This window comes from Candoia aspera, chromosome 6 (genome assembly GCF_035149785.1).
Source record: "Candoia aspera isolate rCanAsp1 chromosome 6, rCanAsp1.hap2, whole genome shotgun sequence".
NCBI classification, from domain to species: domain Eukaryota; kingdom Metazoa; phylum Chordata; class Lepidosauria; order Squamata; family Boidae; genus Candoia; species Candoia aspera.
Window position 1 is genome coordinate 70,685,557 of NC_086158.1, and position 24,393 is coordinate 70,709,949.

The 24,393-nt window shown below is 36.7% G+C and overlaps 1 protein-coding gene across 1 annotated transcript in view; it reads right to left on the reverse strand.

Annotated features, from left to right (window-relative positions):
- CFAP46 (cilia and flagella associated protein 46) overlaps positions 1-24,022 on the reverse strand; it is a 95,809-nt gene extending 71,787 nt beyond the window's left edge. The window contains exons 1-16 of the mRNA XM_063306572.1: positions 23,974-24,022; positions 22,680-22,804; positions 22,458-22,589; positions 21,449-21,513; positions 20,744-20,908; positions 18,619-18,742; positions 17,361-17,455; positions 16,026-16,127; positions 13,961-14,060; positions 11,572-11,670; positions 11,026-11,216; positions 8,949-9,177; positions 6,474-6,594; positions 3,871-3,994; positions 3,051-3,181; positions 336-478 (exon numbers count right to left, since the gene is read on the reverse strand). Of these exons, the coding sequence (XP_063162642.1) occupies positions 336-478; positions 3,051-3,181; positions 3,871-3,994; positions 6,474-6,594; positions 8,949-9,177; positions 11,026-11,216; positions 11,572-11,670; positions 13,961-14,060; positions 16,026-16,127; positions 17,361-17,455; positions 18,619-18,742; positions 20,744-20,908; positions 21,449-21,513; positions 22,458-22,589; positions 22,680-22,804; positions 23,974-24,022 (1,995 nt within the window). The remainder of the gene's footprint in view (positions 1-335; positions 479-3,050; positions 3,182-3,870; positions 3,995-6,473; positions 6,595-8,948; positions 9,178-11,025; positions 11,217-11,571; positions 11,671-13,960; positions 14,061-16,025; positions 16,128-17,360; positions 17,456-18,618; positions 18,743-20,743; positions 20,909-21,448; positions 21,514-22,457; positions 22,590-22,679; positions 22,805-23,973) is intronic.
- Positions 24,023-24,393: the final 371 nt, after the last annotated feature.

The following is a 24,393-nucleotide window of genomic DNA, read 5'->3' on the forward strand; positions in this document are numbered from 1 at the left end:
CCATATGCAGAATGTGGAAAATTCTATGATGACTTTAACCTTTCAACTCTCCCATGCTAACGCTGAAAACAGTTTGAAAAACATGATCCCCGTGAAAGAGAAATAACGAGAAATAACAAGAAATCCAACTGGTATAATTCATTCATTTCAGAACTAGATGCATAGAGGAGAACATCAGAAGATTTTTTTTTTTACTATTGGCCAGTGTTTATTATAGCCCCTTTCCCCATAAAAAGTAGCCATATGTGAGCAAGCAAGAATAATGAAGGTTGGTATCCTATATCAAGTGCATAAAAGAATTCAGAAATGATCTCATAGCTGTAAAATTTACTAACCTCTGCATTAATACATCTTACTTCTGCTAAAGTTCTAAGTAGATCTCTTTCTAAAGAGAATACTTTAGTAGGCACAGGTGACTCTCTTAATATATTTCCTTCAGAATCTTCACTTGTTGTGGTTATACTAGGTTTCTTCTTGACTAGTAAGAGAAAAGTAAAATGCATTAGTTTAACAACATTTATGTGTGACCATTTATGTGAAACACTTACAATTTAGGGATTCTTTAGAAGTGCAAGTCTGGCTAACTAGAATTTGAAAGAGGTACTCTTCTGTTGGGTGGGGGAGAGGTTATATTGCAACATTTTGTTCAGGTCTCACCTTCAATGAAAACAAGCTAGAAGTGCAAAGGCAAATCCAATGTCTGTTAGATGAGTTCAAAGTTTCCTATACTGTATCTCTTTGCTGCAATCTAGTACTCATGTGGAATTCTGTAGCCCAGATCTGGTAGCCCTAGCATGCATTCATATTAGCAGAGCTATTCTAAGACAGCCTAAGTTGCTGACATCCCAACTAAACTATTAATCTTCAACATCACATTGGCTAAAACAAGATCATTTTGAATGTATTTCACGGGACAGTAGTGCAAAATTTTTGTCTTCCCTTGTGGCAAGAATAAACTAATGACTATAGTAAATAGCATCATAGAGATATTTTCAAGTTACGATTTTGAAAAATAGTCAGGGCAAGGTCATGGATGTAAGCCCAATAAATGAACCTCAAACCCCACCCCCCAGCTCTTTTTGTATCTACTCCTTTTTATAAAGGACTGTCAGCACAATTAAATATACCTATAAACTTCCTAACGGTGAGGAAACCTGGTAAAGTCTTTAGAAGTATCCACATGTTCTTAAATGGTGAGGACAGCACTAGGATGCATATTCTGGTCCAAACATACTTCTATTCCTTTGATTGCAAGCTATCTTCCCAGAGGTTTACTACTTTGATGTGACAGGGAGCTTAGTATCTCCAGTGCCCCTTAGAGTTATGCTGATAGAAGATGAGCTCCCAACTGGGTCATCGCTCCTGGTAAGACTGAAAGAGGAGGAGTAAAGCTAAAAGTAATCCACAACAGGACTGAAGATAAATGTGGCCCTGAAGATGTGAGGGGAACTAACCCACCTAGGAAAAGGAACTCCAAAATACACAAGACAAAGGCAATGGCAAACCAGTTCTGTATTGGTGCCAGAAAAACATAAAAACATGGCTGAAATATTGAGACCAATTTGGATGCCAGATGATGAGACAAGCAGTGTGGCTCTATGTGAATGGGATGTCTGGCACCACAAACCAGAACTTGTGTGTCATCTGATGGTAATGGTGACTAGGAACAACCACGAATCATTTGTCTAATTCAGATGTAGTTGCTCCTAGTGGTAACTCAGGAATTACAATTGAGTCTCCAACCATATCAGATGTAGCTTTCTTCTGTCTGTACCTGTGTTCCCTTCAGTGGGTAAATGTGTTCTCAAATGTTACCAGGAGCAATCTTTATAGTACAAGACAGAAATCTGGTTCTTCCTTTAATCTTTCTGGTTGTCCACTTACATTCCCCAGTATAGTCTACTGCTAAATTTGTTCAATGGAGAGGCATCACTTTTCACCATAAGATTGTTGAACTCATTTCAACTCTTTGTCCTTAACACTTCTTAAAGAAGGTTTGAAAAATCTCTATGAACATTTTGCCATGGCAAGGCAGCCCATTCCCACAGATGTCATGTATTTTATATCTTTCAAACATCTAAAAAGTAAAAAGATCCTTCCAAATCCTAGGAAGGAAGGCCATGGCAGTCATAGAGAAGTTCATGAAGAATAAGATATTTCTATGACAACAAGTTTAGAATAGTTAAAGCAATGGTTTTCCCAATGATAATGTATTACTATAAAATCTGGAAGAGTGAAAGATGATAGGCTTCTCTGAATTGTGATTTGGACAGGTACCATGGAACCCCAATCAGCCCCCAAAGAAAAAAGACTAACTGCTCCATTGAGGAGATGGTTAGCAAGCAGAAACTCACATACTTTGAGCATGTGATATAAGTAGATAATAGACTAGAAAAAACTACTACGATTGGCAAGATTGAGAAAAATAGAAGGAAAGATTATTGTTAAGGAAAATGGACAAGCTCAGGGGTATCAGTAGAATGTCCTTGGAATACAGGTAGTCCTTGACTTACAACCACAATAGGGTCTGGGAAATTTGTTCTTAAGCAGTGCGGTTGTTAAGCAAGACATCATGTGACCATGACTTCCAACCTTCCCTGCTGGCTTCCCCATTGACTTTGCTTGTCAGAAGCCAGCTGGGAAAGTTGCAAACGGCAATCACATGACTGCAGGATGCTGCAACCGTTGTAAATGCATGATGGTTGCCAAGCACCCGAATCATGATCATGTGATTGTGGGGACACTGTCGTGGTCGTAAGTGCAAGGACCAGTTGCAAGTCAGTTTTTCAGCCCCGTCCTAACTTCGAATGGTTGCTAAATGAATGGTCAAAAGTCGAAGACAAACTGTATCTGTTCCAGGTATATTGGAGAAAAGGACATTTGTCCATATAGCAACTAATTAACTAATTTGCAGATCTTAATAGTCCAAGCAATTGGGTATTTGAATGCAGTTTCCTATGAGTGAATAGGTTCTGTCCTCTCTTTTACAAAGAAAAGAGATTCTATGTATTGATTATGAAATAATGTTATACAGAAATACCAGGACTTACATTTTTTGCGTTTTGATCCCTTCATCAGTTGACTGTCATCATACAAGAGGCAGAACCTACATGCAGCCCGACAAACATCCCACACACTTTGCTTCCGTGCTGTTTTTGCTATTTCTGACCATAGTCGGATTCTGTAGCAATGATTAAAAATAAAAGTTCATTTTCTTCTAAAAGTACAGTGTATAACCTAATTCATAAACATATAACTCTTAAAATAATGTGTTGAATTTTTTTCCAATCCTTTCACTATTAGGGGCCAGAGGAGGCATCTGGGTAACAAAGTAAGAGGATGAATATACTCTGGTGGGTTTCTGCTCTCCTTTGTATTTTGCCCCTGTGTATGTCTGTGTGTCTGTGTGCACTGGGAAGTGTGGGTCGGCTGTGTTTATTACATTCTTATATACTTCTCATATGTGAGGAAAGAAGGGAAACTCAGTTATACACTGATCTGAGTCACTGCTCAACTGCATCTCCCATAGGGAGGCACTATGGGAATTTTTTCTCTGCATCCCCCAGCTGAATCCAGTCTACTGATCTTTCTTTTGTTGACTTTTCCCCACACAACAGATTTGGTCCATTCTGTTCACTTTCCAGCACACCTGCTCAGAATTCTGGGCCCCCTTTACACAATTTCTTTCCAAGGTTACATTGGTTGCAAAAATAACGAAAAACAGGAACAAAACTTATTAACAATGCTGTACTGATTTTTAAGCTGAGGGAAATTGCGGGCACCAGGGTGTAGTTTTATCAAGATAAAATATTTTTTAAGAAACAAAACAAAATAGCTTCTTTTTAAATATTTGTCTACAACTGTAATTACCTTTCTTTTTCATTTTCATGTCCGAGTCTCTTCAAATGTCCATCTGCTTTCTCTACACTTCTAGTATGGTGCTCTGCTCTTGCACAGAGATAGCTAATTTGATCTTTATGTTTAGTTGGGGGAACTAAATAGGAAGGGAGAAAATTTAACATAGTTTGGATTAGATTCATGGTATCACTATTACAGTTATTTCACAGTGACTAGCTGAGGCATTAGATGAGCGACTGTAAGTAAAAGTTCTATAGAAACTACAGTACAGGTAATCCTCGCTTAATGACGGTAATTGGGACCAGAATTTCCATTGCTAAAAGATGTGGTTGTAAAGCGTGACGGCATGTGACATGCCACTTAGCAACAGTAGTTCCAGCAGTCCCTGGTTACCACTGTTAAGCAAATCACTGCAGGTCATTAAGCAAGGACCTCACGTGACTGCGACTTCCGACCTCCTGCCGGCCTCCCTGTTGACTTTGCTTGTAGGAAGCCTCAAATTGCAATCACATGACAGTGGGATGCTGTGATGGTCGGAAATCCGAGCTGGATGCTGAATGCCCAGATTGCGATTACGTGACCGCAGGGGCGCTGTGATGGCCGGAACTTCGAGCATCAGTCATAAGTACCACTTGTTCAGGACTGTTGGAAATTTGAACAGTCACTGAATGAGTGGTCGTTAACTGAGGACCACCTGTATCTGATTTCAAGGCAGCAAATCAGTTCAGATTGAAACTAAAGACATACAAATCAAATGCACTCCTATGAAAAATATAAAGATATTATATAAGCTGCTGAGTCTAGAAGAAATAATGCTCATCACTTTTTGTAAAAAATTATCCAAATATAAAAGTAATAGTGAATTTAAGTGGAGATTAGCAAATTAGAAAAGCATAGGGAAGGAAGGACGGATTATTTTTAAGCCACAAAACATGAGGCCCAGGATATAATATAAACATATACTAATTGTATCCAATGCAAAGATATCATCACCATCATCATCATCACCACCACCACCACCACCACCATCTAGTGCAGGGTTTCTCAACCAGGGTTCTGTGGAACCCTAGGGTTCCGTGAGAGGTCATTAGGGGCTCCCTGGGAGATCACAATTTATTTAAAATTATTTCAAATTCAGGCAATTTTACATTAAAGAGGTAAGCTTCATTATATTTAGTTTAAGAACAGTGCTAATGCATATATACAGGCCTACACATGAAAGAAATATAATAATTTTGTAACTTCTGGCCTCTGTTTGAGCCTGAATGTGCAGGGGTTCCCTGAGGACTGAAAAATATTTCAAGGGCTCCTCCAGGGTCAAAAGGTTGAGAAAGGCTGATCTAGTGTATTATTGCAAGCCCTATTCATTTGACTACTTCTATACATGTGTGCATGTGTGTGTACACACACACACACACACACACTTCATCTTAGTACCTAAAAGCTAAACAATAAGTAGTTAATAATAAAAAGTGGAAATTTTGACAAAATGTTGCAAGTGTGATGTGATAAATTCAGGATTCAGATCTCTTCATCTCTCTTTCCCTTCATGGTGAAAGTAAAGCATACCAATATACCCCATATATCTATATGGGGTATATTGGCATGCTATATTCTCTGAGAATAAGTCTTAAACCTTCTTGCCTTTTGGAAAGCACTTAAAACCTGGCTGCTTGCCCAGGGATGTGAGCTGAGAAGTTCGCAAAGCCCAGGTGGTTTGTTATTACTCAAATGCCATTTATCTTTTGTTGAGATTATGCAGCACAGGTTTTTACAGATATTTATATTGTTGTTTTAATTCTTAAACTTTGTTCACTGCCCAGAGTCGCTTTGGCGAGAGTGGCGGCCATATAAATAAAATCAAATAAGTAAATAATAAACAATTCAAAGCCTAGGTGTTTTTCTAGGCTCAAAACACTGAAAAGTTTACATGTGCATACATACACAAAACTTGGATATACTTCAGAAGTCAAGGAATCTTCTGCTAAGTGGTACAGATATTTCAAGCAGCATCTTTTCAAGTCTTCCCAATCTACATTTTTACCAGCTTTCTTTAATTAAAGCTCATCTCTAATTTATACAGAAAGTCTACAAAATGTTTGCTGAAAGGCTTTGGATTTCTTATGGCTTGAGGGAACAGAGTTTTCCCTGCAGGCTGAACTACCATAAACAATTTATGTGGAATATTTTGAAAATACTTTTTTGCCCATAACAATCTTAATTAGAGTCTCAAATTAAGTTCATGACTGTGTAGGAAAAAAAACTCCTGAAAAAGTGATTTATTACCTTTGATGTTTACTTTTAACTAGAGCCGTTCTGTTCAGTGGTAAAATGGTCCAACAGAAGAGAAGGCTGGAGGCAGGGAAATGGCTCCTCTTCTCATGACGATCAGGTGGTGCAGCCTGACCCCAGAGGTGGGAGGCTGGCATTGATTATTAACGGCAGGGGAGGGGACACGGAAGAGGTCACTACTAATGGCGCTTTCTCAGAAAATAATCACCTGGCATGGACATTGTTTAATTCTTCCAATTTCAATAAGGGATCACTGAGTCCAAACCAGTTAGGCAAAGGGGGTGATAGATCTCAGTTTTGCCATCACAGAAAACTTAAATTACCTTTAGCTTCATTTTCACTATCAAGGACAATCTGAAAAGCCTCTGGTGCTAGTGCAAGGCCAGCATTCACCAACAGAGAGCGTTTTTTCCTCACATTATCATTTGAGGTTCCTTTTTTAGCCTAGAGAGAAAAGGACTAGTAAGAGGACACTGGTAAGAAATGCAATAAAATATGGTGATACGTGAAGAGGATTGCTTCTGTTCAGGATTCCAGCCCAATCAGCTACTGTATGCCCCCTCAAAGGTATTTTCCTCCTCCATCTGCTTTTTTTTTCTTTCCACACAACAGCCAGCTTTGATCTTTTGCTGCCACTGCGTCATTGTTGGCTCCTGCCAACCATCCATGGGAAGCCACAAAAGGAGGAGGCAACCACTTCTCCACCCAAGGCTTTTCTCTTTTTCTCACATGGAGTTTCTGTGATAAGCAAGGGGGGAAAGATGGCATTGGTTGGGGCATTTCTCTGTTCGGCAGGGAAGGGCAGGGGAAAGAGGCCAGGTGCCATGGACCTTGGCCTCCAGAGCCAGAGGGAGTCCCAGGGCAGGAGGAGGAAGGAGGCCAGAGTTCTTGCCAATTAGAAGATGCTCTTTCCCTCCTGCAGCTCTGGAGGAAGAAGCAGCTACTATCAGAGCGATCCAAATTGATTCACTCGCAGAAGGAACTGGCTCCAAGATACCCGGAAGCCCAGTAGCATCCTGGGGGCACATAAGGGACATGCAGATCAGCAAATCCCTTGGATGTCATTGGGGTGCAAGGGACATGCTCACTCTGGGGCATGTTCACTCCTGATGGGGTTTTCAGAGGGGGAGAGAACTTTTCCCTTTCATATCTTTCACTGACTTAGGATTCCCAAAAATCAGTATTAGCAGCTTGGATATCTAGCTACAATTAAGATATAATTTTAAAACATATGCATATCTGGGTAATCCTAAGAAGTAAGCATTACAATAATAATTTGGGTAATGAGGGAAGGAAATCACAGTTTTCTTGTAGTAACTTAAATGAAATATTCTAATTCCACACCACCTGATCCAGTAACTCCAATGCACTTGCATACCCACAAACACTTAGGTATTGCTGAACCCACTGCAGACGAAAACAAATCAGCTTACACCTGTCAATTGCATCCTGTAAATCCCTGAGATCTACAGAGATTTGGGCCTGCTCTGTGTATGTGAAAGAAGACTTCCCCTGTTTTGCAGTATAATAATTGGAAGCATTTTTCTGAAGAGCTATATTTCTGTTGTGACTGCTTCTTTATTATGTTAAAAGTTGGTACAATCGTATCAGCTAATTCCACTCCCACCAAAGATTTAGGATACATGAAGGAACCACAGTATAATTTAAGACCTTTCCTGAATACAGGAAAAGGCTAGCATTTTCTCCCTCTTATGCAACTGTCTTCTATCTTTAGGGCTTGCAGGAATAATACCATTTGCTGCCAATGTATCCATATACACCCTAATTCATACTGAATCTTCTTCATGTACTGCATATATAGTTTCTCAGATCCAGAGGGACCGTGCAACTACAGAAAATACATAAGGTCATATGTATGATCACAAAAGTATTCCTAAACATATTGAAACACATATATCTAACAAAAACAGTTATTAACTTTATTAACTTTTCAAAGGCCATTTGAGAGAGTAATTTGGTAAGGCAAAAGTTTTTACTTAAGATCCTCTTTGGGCAAAACAAATGGGACTTCCAATCTACCATAGCACTTTTGTTTTCCTTTGTTAATATAATATGCAAATTCTGGGTTTTAATCACTTATAAAACTTTCTATCCTCAAGGTTGCAGAAATCAGCCCCAATGAAAGAGGAAAATTAGCCAAACAACTATAATTAATTCTAAATGCCTTATAATTAGGAAGGGAAATAGAAAAGAAAAATAAATTATGAGCTTCCAGTTCACTGGTTTCTGAAAGACTCCCTTTAGAATTTTTTGTGATAGCTAGTAATTTCAGAATACATACATAAAAGGGGAAAAGTAGAATCATCATCACCTGACTATGAGCACTCATTGTTCAAACTCAGTTTGATTCCCCCAAAATATACATATGTTGGCCTCAACCCTTTTTGTTAAATAACACCTTTTCTGCTGAAGAAGAATAACTAGTGGGCTGAATCATATTTGGATATATAGTATGCCAGATCAAAACAGCTTTTTTGTTATCAGATATACTATAATATTGAAATATGCAAAGGTTTTCAAGTTGAGGACTACACCCCAGGAAGTATAAGAAAGTAGAACAAAATTTTGATTTCATTTATATAAAACTTAATTAAAATAAATACATTACATATAGTTGCTATGATTGCTCCCCAACTATTAAATAGTTTATCTCTTAATATACCAACTACAATTTGTAACAACTGAGAGGGGCCCTCCAATGGCTTGAAATGAATTTTTCTTGGGACATACAGAGTCCTGTTTCTTCAAACTGTACTGATGCTATATCCAACAGTTACCTGTTCAATCATCAAACTTGCTTGATCTTCTAGACGCTCCAGTGACTTATATAGCATGGTGTTTAAGCTAAGCCGATGGAAAGCCATTTTGAGGTATTCATGGTACTGTCCATTGTTATCGAGGTTGATGGCCTTCTCTAAATGCTCCATTGCAGCCTCTACTCTGTCTGCTTTTTCTTCAAGGCGAGCAATTTCCATATGTACTTGACAACGCAATAAAATCAACATGCTAGGAAATAACCACAATTATTTTCAATTACACAGATTAAGATATTCTATATAAACTTTCTCCTTATGCAATGCTTATGTATTACAATTAGGGGTGTTTTTTAAATTATTATTATTATTATTATTATTATTCCATTCGTATTAAGGATGGCAATCAAGAATTATCTAAATTTGTACATTACTTTTGCCTCCCAGCCTGATGCCCTCCAGGTATAATCTTCACTAGTCTGGAGGGTACAAGATGAAAAAGGATGCTATACAGTAGTTGCTTCTTGAAGAATAGCAATAGCACAGGTTTTTGAGGATCCATCTACATTGTTTAACCTATATGACAAATGTTATTTTAAAGGTGAATTAGGCCAGTCTCAGATAGTCTAATGTTAGGAAAGGTGATCAAGCAAGTGGTGTCCTTGCAGTTCCAAACATATCTGAATGATACTGATTATTTGGATCATTTCAATTTCATTTCAGCCAGGATATGGTACAGAAATTGCTTTAGTTAATTTGATAGATTTATTTAAATTATTTTTATGCCACCTACTTCAGTCACTCTGAACCTATTCTGAGAAAAGGATGGGGAGAGTGTAGCTCTATTAGTTCTCCTGGACTTCTCAGTGGTTTTCAGTACCACCAACCAAAGCCTGATATGAATAGTTCTTTGGGCACTGGTCCTACCTGTTTGGTGTTCACCAGAAAGTGATGCTGGGGGATTACTGATGTTTATTCTGTGACTTGATAGTATCCTACAGGTTTTTATCCTATCCACCATACTGTTTAATACCTATATTAAACTGCTGGAGGAATGAGTTTTGGAGTGTATGCAGGTCCACTTTTTCTTACCATCCACCTACAACAAAGCAATTGTTGAATATTGCTTGAATCTGATAAATGGGCTAGATGAGGGAGAACAAGCTTAAATTAGACCCAGACAAGATAAAGTGTTTTTGGTGAATATTAGACTTAGAACATTAAATTTAGCAAGTCTGCAATATTGAATACATCTTGATCCTCATCCGATTCACAATTCGTCAGCTGCAATCTTTCCTGAGCTAGCTGATATGCCATTGGTTATCCCCACCTTGGTTACATCCTGTCATGACTATTGCAATATGTTCTATGTAGGACTACCTTTGAAAGTGTCCACAAATGTGGCACAAATGTGGTAGGTATCTAAGGTAAGTCTCTCCTGTTAAAATCTATCTCCCTGAAAAGATGCAGAAAAGACCTTTCTGAAGAACCTTCTGCAGCCAGAGGACCATATTTCTGGCATGCCAGAGATGGCCTTCTCCTGCATTGACCCAGGTGATGGAATCAATTTCTTCAGGCACTGATCCTATTCTTCACCATTTGGAAAATATATAAGCATGCATCTCTTTCACCAGGCTTTTGATTGTTAAATTATTTTAGCATCAATTGTATGTTAATTTTATGTTTTTATATTCTACTTTTGTAGTAATATTTGTTAGCTGTCTTGAGTACTCGGATGCAGAAGAACATGAAGGTAAGCTTGAAGAAGATATGCAGGAGCCATTAAGGGAAAATAAATAACAACTTAGTCTTGGGAAAGGGGAAAGGTTGAGAAAAAGACTCAATAACGCCACCTTGATTCTTTTTAGTATAAGAGGGGGCAGAGGGAAATTCTGGCAGGTTTTCACTATTTTATTATTATAAACTATAACAATAAAGTAGCATTCCTATAATTTTTTCAAAATCTGTTTCTTGACATCAGACTGACATCAGGTTGACATCGGATAAATCAGATAAATCAGTAAATAAATTCATCCCATATTAAGCTAACAGATATCATGCCATATAAAACAAAATGGAGGGTAGACCAACACCAATTTACCTGTCAATCTTCTCTAGCACTTCAGCAATCGCTAACAGTGGTTTTCGTATATGATGTTGCAAATTGTGTTGCAGCAATGGTAAGCAGATATTCCATTGAGTAGTACATACTGCCTGAATAATATTAGGATCTTTCAGCCGAATTGCACGATTCAAAATTAAATCAAGTTTTTGTATAACTTTTAACTGAGCCTGTAGGAATAAAAATATAGTTTGCATTCATTATGGAAGCAATGTTTTTTGCTAAAAGCTCTAAACTAAAAGCTCCCTCATAATTGGGATAGCATATTGACTGGATCTGTTAACACTATTCAATTTTTTCACTTTCATAGTATGTGCCTTTTTATTGGGGTAGTCCATACTATTCATCTGGAAACACAATTTATGATTTGCACAAACCACAACTGATTCCTGAAGTAACAGACTATTCTCTTGCTTTCTAACTTGGTTCCCTTACTTTAAAGAGAGACAGATATTGAAACTATAAATCTAAAGTGGAGGATGCAGCCGCCTTTACAAAATAATATTAATTAAGGAATAAACATACCTCGACAACACATTTAGCATAAGTTTCGATTTTAGGTCCAAGTGTTTGGACTTCACAGGAACATTCCAAGCAATCTAATTCAATTTCTCTTCCTGGATCCTATTAATATAAGCATAATTTAATTGAAGAATACAAATAATCAGGAATAATCTTTGTTGCTTTCAAATGTTTCATTACAATGTTCAGGTTTTGTGCTTGTAGATATACAGTAGGCCTAATTTACACATAACATCGAGCCATAATGTGATTTGGTTGTTGGATTTTGGTTGTTGTTGTTGTTTGGTATACCATGATATGTGAAATATTTATTTATTTATTTGACTTATATGGCTGTCCATCTGGCAAAACACAACTCTGGATGGCTCACAACAATAATAAAGCCAAAAACAAGAAAAAACAAAAAAATAGGCTCCTGACCCACAATCTCCAATCCATCAATCTATACAGTTATGATTTTGTTCAACAAAGTATAACTAAAATATATTGACTTAGGGTTATGTGTGATGTGATATTCATAAGTATCATCATACAAATTCTAGAAAGTTAACTCCCTCATGAGGAATTCTATGCAAACCTACTTAGAAGCTAACATCATTGGATTTACTGAGACACAGGCCACTTCCCCACTAATGAATTGTACCATCTTAGAGCTTTACCCAGCCATCAGTTAGGCAATATAAAGTCTGTCCTCATTTCTCATATGTTGGCCCACTGAGGGCTGGAGGACTCTAGAAGATGCAGGTAGTCCTTGTTTAGCAATTGCCTCGTACAGTGACCATTTGCAGTTACGATGGTGATGAAAAAGTAACTTTGCGACCAATCCTCGCATTTATGACCTTCACAGGTCTGTAAAGCAAAGGAAAGCTGAAATAAGATCATCAGCACAGTTGTGGTTTCACTTAGTGACCACTTCACTTAACGACCAAGTTGCAGGTCCCAATTGTGGTTGCTAAATGAGGACTACCTGTACTATTATTCAGTAGTGGTGAAGTGGCCATAATTCCAGATAAGCAAGTACAGAATTGCAGTAATACATTTACTACAAAAAAAAACGTGAAATTTTATGGGCCTTAAAAATGAACATATTTTCTGTAATAATAAGTTTTTGTGACTTTATCTGATGCATGAGGTGTTATCTTTAATTGACAGTTGAAATATGCCAGACTATAATTTTTGGTTTTCATGTCCTACTTTTTTCTCTACATCCATAAATCTGTCAACTTATGGATAATAATATTCCATTCATCTGATGCTGAAGACAATAGTTCACAAAAATTACATTAAAACCAACTATAAAACTTTAAATTGCTACAAGATTTTCTGTTGACACACAGAGTCTTCATGGATTAAACATGAGTTTTGGCTAGCCCACACAAAGTGACATTAGGCAGATATTTTCATACTGTGTTTTAAGCTGCTGTTCTATGAAGACATCTTGGGAGAACCTCTGAGCACTGTTGTGTGATCATACTGCTGTTAGGTGCAGTTGGTCTAGTACATGTTACCTTAACAGGTAACAGTATGGAAACTGGATAAGCTAAAAACGTATAAAGTATGAGCACACACACAGAGCCCATTTGGGATAGTGCTTAAAGGCACTTGTCTAGAACCATGGAGAATGTGAGTTCTAGTCCCTTAGGCACGGAAGCTAACTGGGTGTCTTTGAGCCAGCCATTATCTCTCTGCCCTAGGAAGAAGCAAGGGCAAGCCACTTCTGAAAATGTTGCCAAGAAAACTGAACCGTTAGGTTTTTCATTACTTGAAAATGTGTCACTTTATTTATACTGTAAAATATTAGGAATATAATATTAGAGTGCCTTCCAAAGCACTCACACAAACCTAACAAATATTTATTAGAAAATGCATATCCTTTAAAAGAGGACTGTGCAGGCGGCCATACGAGGACCTTTTTAAGCAGCTGGCAGCTTTTATTATTTTAAGATTCATCAGAAATCTTCACACACGCTCATATACATTCCAAACCACTCTTTGAAAAGATTTGCATACCCTAATAAAAATTTAAAAATCTTACCCAGCTGAGAATAGCACACACAACCAAACAAGCTCTGAGATAACTTCCTATTTTTATGGACATTACATAATGTGATGTGTCTAGGTTTCCAATAATACATTCCCCTATACTGTATGCTATTTGCAATTATTGTTTTAAGGGAACGATCATGCTTTTAGGGAACAATGAGTCTCCTTGTCTTTGATCATTTTTATCTTTTAACTAAGTAGGTTTGAAATGATGTTTTATTTGTTTGTTTTGTTTATATGGCATCTTCCTACTGAAAATACATTCATAAACAAGTAGAAAACCCAGCAATCTCCTGTAATAAGGATGTTTCATGACAGTATAATTCAGGTAGGGTTTCTTAACACTCACATGAATTTTACAATCCTTCAACTCTTTTAAACATAACATGGCAATATTTATGCAATTTAATCTCAAAGAAAGTCGTGCCAATTCCAGCAGCAAAGAAATTCTGCAAAAGTGAAAAAACAGAATCAGAATAAAACTAGCAAGTGACAGTGAATTTTATGTAGGAAAGACTAACAGGGAAATCTTGTTACCTTGCGTACTCAGAAGTAATTTCAGCTGAGTTATGCACAGAAATACAAGAGAGGGTTTGCAAGTTTAGTATCCCAATTGGTTTATTTATTATAAGGCAGAAGTACAGAAAACAATAATATAAATAAAATCTGACAAGACTTCTAAACAATTCACTTAGAAAGTTGGAACAATCATCTGTCTACTGCTTTTGCTAAGTGGCATGCCAAGCTGTTGCAGCAACTAAGGCAGGTGTAACCTGAGAGAGAAGGGATGGAAGGAATCACATCTTCCTCTTTTCCCACTATATTACTTTTAAATAAATAGATCTAGGATTCAAGCCCGCAACTAAAATCTTGTTATAAGCAACTGGGTTAGGCATCACCTGCCACATGAGGAGGATTAGCTGCCCTAATACGGGAAGCCACAGGGAAATAAACCTTGCTCTTCCACCAGGCTTCTTTCCCTAATATTTATGCTATGAAACAGCAACAGAATTTGTGGATATTTGTCTCCATGGTGCTCATTATTTGGAAGAGGTAAATCTCCTTCAGTCACGAACTTATTTCAAAATGTTTTGAAGACTGTGTTAGGAAAGGAGTAAATCAGAATCGTAACAAGGAGTTGATTTATAGGATAAATAAACATACAGAGAATTACCATCTGTTCTGTGGGGAAGTCATTTGCTATCGGGGAGATAAATTGTTCACACCGAGCAAGGAAGGCATTACATTTACTTGGATTCTCATCGTTGTTAGGCAGGGAAGAGAATATTCAGTGCAGGATGGTTCTTGTGTGTAGCTGAACCAACAGTGGTGGCCAGGTCAGTCTGACCCCTACTTGGAGGGGCTTTCCTGTGGTAACTGATTCTGTCCTACGTGCCGGGCTACTTGGTCCATCATCTAGCGTAGCTGCTCATCTGAGTAGCCACTTAGTTTTGATATCGGAGTGAAGCACTGGACAGTTTTTTGACAATCAATGAAGGAGCCAGTCTGCCAGTAGGCATTAGGTGAATCCTTAATCTCTAGGTCAGTGTTTCCCAACCTCAACAATATTAAGATGGTGGACTTCAGCTCCCAGAATTCCCCAGCTATATTTTTTGTCTTCTAAAGGATCGTTTGTTGTGGGTGGGTATTCACAGAATTGTTTTATTGAGGAGATGTGGAGACATGTGTATTTATTACACATACCCAAAACTATGTAAGCAATACCCACTGTAAGCATGCAAAATATACATTCTATATTTAAAAAACAAAAGACAGAAGTCACAATCTACAGCCACAGGCCCTTAACAAGAAGAAAAATAGAACAAGTACACCAACAAACATTTCTACAAAAATCTTTTTTACTCTCTCTCTCTCTGTCATACATACACACACACACAAACATACTCACAATTCTGTTATAACCTTTTACACAGAGAGAGTCACAGTCAAAGAACACATATCATAATATGGAAAAAAAAACTGCTCCTAGAAAGACACTGGAAAACATTCCTTCACTGCTATTAGGAAGTTTGAAATATCATCTGGATACTAACATAGATGGAAAACAAACCAGAATTTAGCCAAATAACTCATGATTACTTGACTTGTTCAACAAACTTTAAAATAAATCGGGCTTAAGATTAAACACACTCTCTCTCAGCCTGACTCACCTCACAGGGTTGTTGTTGTGGAGAAAATAAGAGGAGGAAGGAGTATTAGGTATGTTCGCCACCTTGAGTTATTTATAAAAATAATAAAGGTGGGATCGAAAATAATAAAATAAAATAAAATAAAATAAAAATCTGTACAAAGTAAATACATCAACTTTATTTTTTAGATCTGGATCTAATGTAAGTAATAAATACTGACATTTTAAAAAAAGTTTCCAGAATATTGCTAAATATGAAACTCACCTTTCATTACGGTTTAGTTCCTTTCTAGATCCTTTCAAAAGTTCATATATATTATTCAAATCTGTAGGAACTTCTTCTGGAATCTGATTTTTATCTAATTGCCTGCAATTATTTTATAAGTAGATGATTAATAATATTTTGCAAATTATCTCTGTCTGTCTGTCTGTCTGTCTGTCTGTCTGTCTGTCTGTCTATCTATCTATCTATCTATCTATCTATCTAACGGACTTCCATGTCCAAATGATTAAGTCCATCTTGTCAAATCATCTAGAGGGGTCTGCTTAAATTCCTGCTCCCACAGGAAGTGAGAGGGGTTTGGGCCAGAAGACAGGCCTTTTGAGAAATACCCCCAACACTGGAATGTGCGGTCTCTGGAGATATATAATGACTTTGATTCCTAGTAAGGAAAGAAGGTGGCCATCTTATTCTTTTTTATTATTTTATTATCAATGATTTATATTCATGGACTTTGCTTATGTTGAGATTTTTCTGTACATTGCTCAGTCATTAGATTGAAATAGTCAATTATATTTCAAGCAAGAAGATACATTTTTATAAAACATAACAAATTCAGTTGAGGGTATGTAAGGAGTGAAAGGAATGTCTCTAGGTGCATATTTTTGCTTTTAGTGACAATGTGTCAGCCCTTCAAGGTAGTCCAGACCAGAAGCACCAACCATGAATACTAACACTACCTTTATTATAAGGTTACAGTAACACAATCTTGCAGTCTGAAAGTACCTCCCTGCTCCCTTACTTTTACTCGCCCAAAAACTTCCTTCTGAGACGTCTTCTCCATCCTCACCCCTCCTTTGGACTCAGATTTCATTTATCAGACTGTTGTCTAGGCTGAGGCTCTTCTTTCTGTCTCCCAAGGTCATTCACAACTACCATTGCACAATCAGTGTTAATGCTGGTTATATGGGGCACATTAATGAACAGACTGCTTTAAGGTAAAATATCTATTTGTTGCCCATCTATTACCAAACAAGCATTTGAGTAATAAGCTCCTCAGGGTATTGCTGCTGGATGTTCAAGTGTATCCCAAGAAAGAGAAAGAGTTTAGACTTAATTCCAAAATATAAGAACAGGTATGGTGCAGTGGTTAAACTGTTGGACTCTTAGCCCAACCAACATCCCAAGGTTGTAGGGAAAAATGGGAGGAAAAAATGCCACCTATGCTGCCTTAAGTTACTAACCTTAAGGGAGGATGTAAATCTAACAAATAAATTCAATTTGTCTGTGCATTTTCTTTTACTTAAGATTTCCAAGATACCTGTCCCTCTTTAGACATATGAATACCAAATAACCACATGAGTAAAAGCCAGTACTTACTCTTTGATTGTTTGGATTTTATATATGATATTCAAACTAAGAGACTTTTCAAGTTGATCTTCTATATCTGAAACTTCCACTAGTTTGTGACGCACCTATAAACAATTAAAATAACTGTATAATCAGATAATAGAAAAGAAGAAAAAAGATCCAAATTTCCAATATCGAAATTCAATGTGAATCTCTGGTATTTTCATTATAGGCTCTATATGTTAATTATGTACAGCAGAAGCTCTTCCAATTTTTAAACCCAGATTTGAATGTTCAGTGTAGTCACTCTTAAAGTACAAAACAATTAGATTTCAATCTAAACACAAATATCTTCCCAAGTGTAAAATGGTTTCTTGGGTTGAAACTATGTAGGTCATGAACAAGAAGTTATCAAATAATTTGTTATATCAAACTATCTATACCATATTCCTTTCCATAATGAATCATCAATCTACCACTCTTACATTTATTTTTCCTCTTAGAAGTACAGCATTATGCAAAGATATCATCAAATTCTTTTTAACTACTTTCAGTTTCACCTTTCCACAGAAGAATTCTTATGTAGTTTAGCACAGGACAGGACCAAATTCACAAAGGAATTCTGAAGTATTATCCTATTAGTTCTATAACTCTATAAAGCTTATAGATAGCTGGTTAACTTCAGGTTCCACTTGCTCTTTGAAGTGTTCAGGTGTTCATTTTGCATCAGCTTCCATGGCTGAGGATGGATTGGAACCTGGTCTCGGTGCTCCCAATCTAACCCCTTATCCATAACACAGCACTGGCTCTCAACCTACAGAATGGCTGTTGTGAAGAAAAGAATGGAGTTCTTTCTTGAGCTCCTGAAGGAAAGACAGGCTATAAATTTAACAGATAAATAAACTGCTATACCACACTGATGTTTTCTTCTCACATTTTTGATTTTGTTATTTGTTTTCTACTGCAATACATCCTTCTCGTCTTTTTTATGATGTGTTATAAATTACCCATATAATTAGAAGGATATAAAGCAGTGTTTTTAAACCTCGGCAACTTTAAGATGGGTGGACTTGGGAATTCTGGTTTGGGTGGTGTGCTGGCTGGGGAATTCTGGGAGTTGAAGTCCACCTGTCTTAAAGCAAGACGGATGTCATACAAGATTTTGAACTAATTCAGGATGTCATATGTGATTTTGGACTAAATCACATTTTTGTATGTATAACTTTTCTAGCATTCTGCTAGCATCAAAGGAAAGATTTAAGTTGCATGTCACATTTTCAAAAATTACCATTAGTGAAAATAAACACTTATATCTCTTTGGAACATTTTCTTTAATGAATGCAGCTGCAGTGGATGAAAAAGTTATGGCGTCTTCCATTCTGGAAGCATCCAGGAAACTTTCAAGCAATTCTCTAGGACAAAAAAGTGATTATATTAAACATCCTTTTAAAAGTATTGGTAAACAAAACTTTTACCTTATTTATCATATTTCATGACAAAAGTTCTTGAGAACTTGAAAACACTTTATTTTGTAACCTTAAGGTAGTGAAAGTGAAGACACTATTTTGAAATTCTTCTTATAACTAACACTTTGGCATCTGTATAAATAAAAAGTATCGTATTGCCAAATAATTATTTGAAAGCTATTTAAACCCATTATTTTACTAAAGGCATATTTGAAACTTATGCACGATTTTCTGATTACCTATTGTATGCAAAGTCTTTAGCTTCTATTCCAGATTTTTTAAATAGAACACCCAAGTAAAACAATCTTAATCAATAAGCCTGAAGAATTTAGCAACTATGTCTGCTGTATATATTTTATATCTTTAAAAACACACATTTTGAAGATAAGAATGTATGCTGCTTTTTAGAGAACTACAATGCACTATAAGGAATACCCCTTTTAAGAAACAAAACTACCAATATTAAACAAAATAGGAAAAGTGTTATCAAAAAATTGATAAGAAAATTGCAATCCTATCAAATGCTTTTTAAAATCACTTGAGCTATATATCAGAAAATGTTTTAGAAAAATTGGTAATCTGCCTAGTGTAGCAGAATAAAATTAAATGTGCTTTTCTTTCGTTTTCTCTTACCGAGAAATCTCTCCAATAGTCTGCATTTCTGCTAGGATAAAAAGGGTGCCCTCTCTGTCCACATATTATATTATGATTACCTAAACTTTATGACATAGATTTATAGCACTGTAGCCATTATGCAAACTTTGCATGTGTAGATATAGAACTGAAGCACATATAGGTAGTCCTCACTTAATAACTGCCCTGTTAATGACTGTTCAAAGTTACAGTGGTGCTGAAAAAGTAACTTTACAACTGGTCCTCACACGACCGTTGGAGCATCTTTGCAGTCATATGCTTGAGATTTGGGTGCTTCACAATTGGCAGGCATTTATGGTCATCACAGTGTCCTGCAGTGTCCTGCAGTCATGTGTTCGCCATTTGCACACTTCACAGCCGGATTCCGACAAGCAGAGTCAATGGAGAAGCCAGCAGTAAAATTGCAAGTCATGGTCACATAATGTCACACTTAACAACCATAGGTGACTTGCTTAATAACCATGGCAGAAGTGAGGTCGTAAGTCTGTCATGGTCACCTGATGTCTCACTTAACAACCGCATCACTTAGCAATGGAATTGCTGGTCCCAATTGTGGTTGTTAAGCAAGGACTACCTGTATTTAAGAGGTAATTTTATGAAGTGGAATAATATGTATTTGAGATGTCAAGATTCTCAAAACAGAAGCATAGCAAATTAGTTTTATATAGGAAGATATTTCTTTGTATTCCCCTGAATTGAAAATCATGTACCATGAGAAAAAATTATCACAACAAAAAAGGCTAGATCCTCAAGGTTTTTACTGTATTAATTTTAAACCAATCATATAGTGGTTAAATAAACAGTGATAAATAAATAAACTTCTATGAAGTTTTCTAAAAACCATTAGATCAGCTTCCCTAATAATTCCAAAGCTACTTTAAAACATCATGAAAGTCTCAATGTTCTTTCTTAGTTTGTATTCAGACCAATAAATTTGTGGTTGGTATTCATAAAAAATTATTCAAGAATGCTAGCAGGCAGTTTTGACCCATCCTATTGTCAAATCAAATCACCTTGTTTTCTGGTTCCAAATCTTGACATTATATAGCATTTCATTAACATTACACTACTTTAAGTTGTAGCTGCTGTTTGTTCAGTGTTAACAATAGGACATTAAGTCTACATTTGAGCCAGAATCTCATTGACTAGAAATTCTTGGACCGTTTCTTTTCTTTTCTTCCTATGGATATGTTTATAACCTAGGAAGAGCCATCATTAGTGCCACAGAAGAAATTACCATACTGATTTTGCTGACGTGGAATAATCCTGCCTCTAAATAGGAACTCAGCTTACATCATGAGTTCTGCTATCCAACCTTTGTCCTCTTCAACTGGATGTTTCAATGCAGGCACAATCTGAGAGAGACTTGGTATAAGAAAATGGCGAAACCCAGGCTTTAAAAATGGTCTTATATTTTTCCAGTAAATAACTGAAGCGTTATGTATCAAAAAATAGTATCTGGAATAAAAAATGATTACTCATTAAGATTAAATTGCCCCAAATGGAAGTAGGCAAGAAATGGATCTAGGACATTCCCCTATCAAGATTTTCCATCCTCAGTTTATTATATTGGGTTTTTTTTATTCATGTATAACCGGAAGCCTAGCTAAGTAGTATTGGCCAGTAACATATCCAACAGGAATGTGATTAAAAATCAGGCATTCAGCTTTGCCTATGTCTTCTAAAGTACTCTGGCTATTGCTCCACGGCTTATCATATAAAATATATACCCACATTAAGGCACAACACAGTAAGTGGCTAGCAGCCGGCAAACCCCACTCTCCCTCTTACTGCAGATGTTATCTAGCAGGCTAACGAAACATCTGCATGAAAACAACCAAGCCCAGAGACCACCAAGAATCCAACAAAAGGATGATACTTTTCTTGCTATGACATAGTTCTTATTTATCTAGTAAGGCACAATAACTGTTTCCAGCACATTGTGGAATGAAGTCAGGGAGATGGTCTTCAAACAGAAAGGGGTGAGGAAGATCTTACCTTGAATCACCTAATGCAAAATCAATTGCTTTCAGCAAGTTTATAATGAATTTTTCAAATTGTTCCTGAAAGGTAATAGAAGTATTTCATTTTGAAATGAAATAAAACCTCTATAATATATCACTCTTCTAGTACCAACACACCCCAAACTATTATTAATTCAGAACTCACAACTTTTACATACTTCAAAAATGTATGTATAGTTCTTCTTCTATGTATAATATTTATACATGCATATTATATTATATGAGTTGGTAGGTAATTAACTGTAAACTCTTGATTTAATGAATTAAATGGGGAAGAAGTATATGTTACAGCAGAAAGTCCATTACACCTGAATATGATCTTTTGCATGTATTATTTTATGCCTGCATGAATAGCAAATAAGATTTTATACATGTGCAGAACCTGACAATGTGTAAAACATCTGCAGTCTGCTAAACTGAGGTCTGTTAAATCAAGAGTTTATAGTAAATACCACTTAACACACTTAAGCTACCTCAATCCCATTCACAGTAGGGCTTCGCCAGGTATTTGAAAGGGACACTTTGCAAAAGATGATAGTTCAAGCAGTAAAGCAACTCTGTACTCCCAGATGCGTGGCTCCTACAAAGGCTGTCCCCGGATGTCTGTGTGTGCTGTCCATGCACAGACACTTTGCTTTATGGCCCTGAGGCCAGCACTAACATGCTTTGAAAAGGTTCCTTTCAAATGTTTTGCATTGCCCAAGTTCTCAAAAATCTAATAATGCAGAAGCATGGGCAAACAACATTGTACACTTCCTGACGTTATCACACAAATGATGAGAGAGACTTCTCAGAGATATAAGTGGTTGCAGAACAAAAAGTATAAATAAAAAACTTTTCTTTCATGAATTTCCTTGAATTAATTTATTTTAGGAACCAAGCCATTATGTTTACCATATCTATTACACCTACCATTGCCTTTAATTTCCCTTTCAAAAGAAGAGCCTTTAAATTAACAATACCAAAATCAGTCTTATACTCACCAAATTGTTAGTAGATACAGGAGTAAGTAACTGGCTCTGGCACAAATAAGCTCTACCCAAGAATTGGGTAACAGGAACTTTTCCTTTAAAATACATGTTTAGACAGTCATGGCTTATTTCAGGAAAACCCATCTAAAATTAAACATATTTCACTTTTTAAAGAAGAACTACACAATATTAATAAATGGCATGCTATCCCCCCAAAAATGAATGTGCTGTTACCTGATATGCTTGTTCTGCACATAAGACATACAAGTCAAAAGAGAAACTCTCCAAGGAATCAAGGGCAGATTTCCCATCATGTGCTGATTTGATCAACTTGTAAGTACTTTTCAAAGCATCAGCATCTTAAAAAGAATATTTAAATTAGGTGAAAAGTAATTTTTTTTTTTGCATTTAGTTATATTGAAAACAAAAATAATTTTGAGTTAGTGTAATTAGAAGCTTGAGGAATAAGCCTGAGAGATAGTTGTGCTTTGCCTTAATGACACGCTTTGAGCCACAGAAGCAGCATTATGGTTTTTATCAAGAAACAACACTGGTGAGATTTTCTTCATTAACTTTAATTTCAAAGGTTTCTTCTAGTAGCCTTCTAGGCAAGCCAGAGGACAGCCAGACACTGCACAAAGCACAGCAACAACAAGAACATTTGCTCTTTAGATGTTGCCAATCAACTTGAAAGGGTGCTTTGCTTGAAGCATCATCAAAACAAAGCACTCTTTGAAGCTTTGCATAGCCTTAATCAGTTTACACAGTTCAACCAGTTTTCAGGATTTGTACCACACACTGAAGCATAAACTAAAACTATCAGCTGAGCCTACACACCATACTGAACTAAATATGGTTGGCAAGTTACTGGTTCAGGTGTGTCATGACAAACACATACATACTTACAAGCTTCATTACAAGCCTTGTCTAATCCAAAAACTGCTATAGACATTGATCTACCTCAAGGAGAATTTGCATGACCAATGCACAGACTGAAAATAATTATTGAAAACAAGCCTAATCTTTTCTGTCAAATAGAAATGGAATTAAAGGAGTTTTCCAGGAATGCCAATGGTTGGTGGGAATCACAGCTCAGTAACAGAACCACTGCTTTGCATGCCAGAAAACTGAAAATGAGTCCGTATGTTCATCACACAACCGCCCAGAGTCCCTCTCTTCGGGGGAGATGGGCGGTGGCAAAATTTGAAAAATAGATAAATAAATATCCAGTTTCCTATGACAGGTGATCATCATCTTAACTATCAAATACTATCCTCATCCTCCACCTCCCCATATACCATATGGTTATATATTGGGGAAAGCACTATCAACTTGAACAAAAAAAGGCTGTATCCAAAGGAAGGCTGGGGGAAACCCAACCTCAACTTAAGAATAAATAAGTACCTGGATCTTACATCTCTGTAAACATGCTTTTGATTGTAGGAAAAACACCCACTTCCTTAAAGGTCTGAAAGAAAACTTTAACAGTCCACACAATAAATACTAAAAAGAATTTAAAAATATTTACTTTGGTGTTTCTCAGCATCTGACAGCTGCTGCCTAATCAGTATCTCCATCCTTTTTCAACTATTTTGTTCAGAACTTGTTCAGATCTGTTGGAAGAAAAAAACAGTCCAGGGGGAAAGCAAGTTTCCTTTACCAGGAAACTTTCAGCCAATTTGTGAGATCATTCTCTAGTAAAAAACCAAAACTAACCAACCAGCAAAAACCCTATGGCTATAAGTCTATCCACATTTATGTAGAAGTAATCTTATTGAGTATCATGGCACTCAGTTCTGAGTACAACTTTATTACTTTCACAATGAAAGATCAGCACTGATTGCCAATAGTTTTCCAGGTCCAGTTCAATGCATTGATTTAACAATTTAAAATGCTAAATGGCTTAGGATCTGGCTATTGAAGAGGCCACTTTTTTAGTATGAATCTG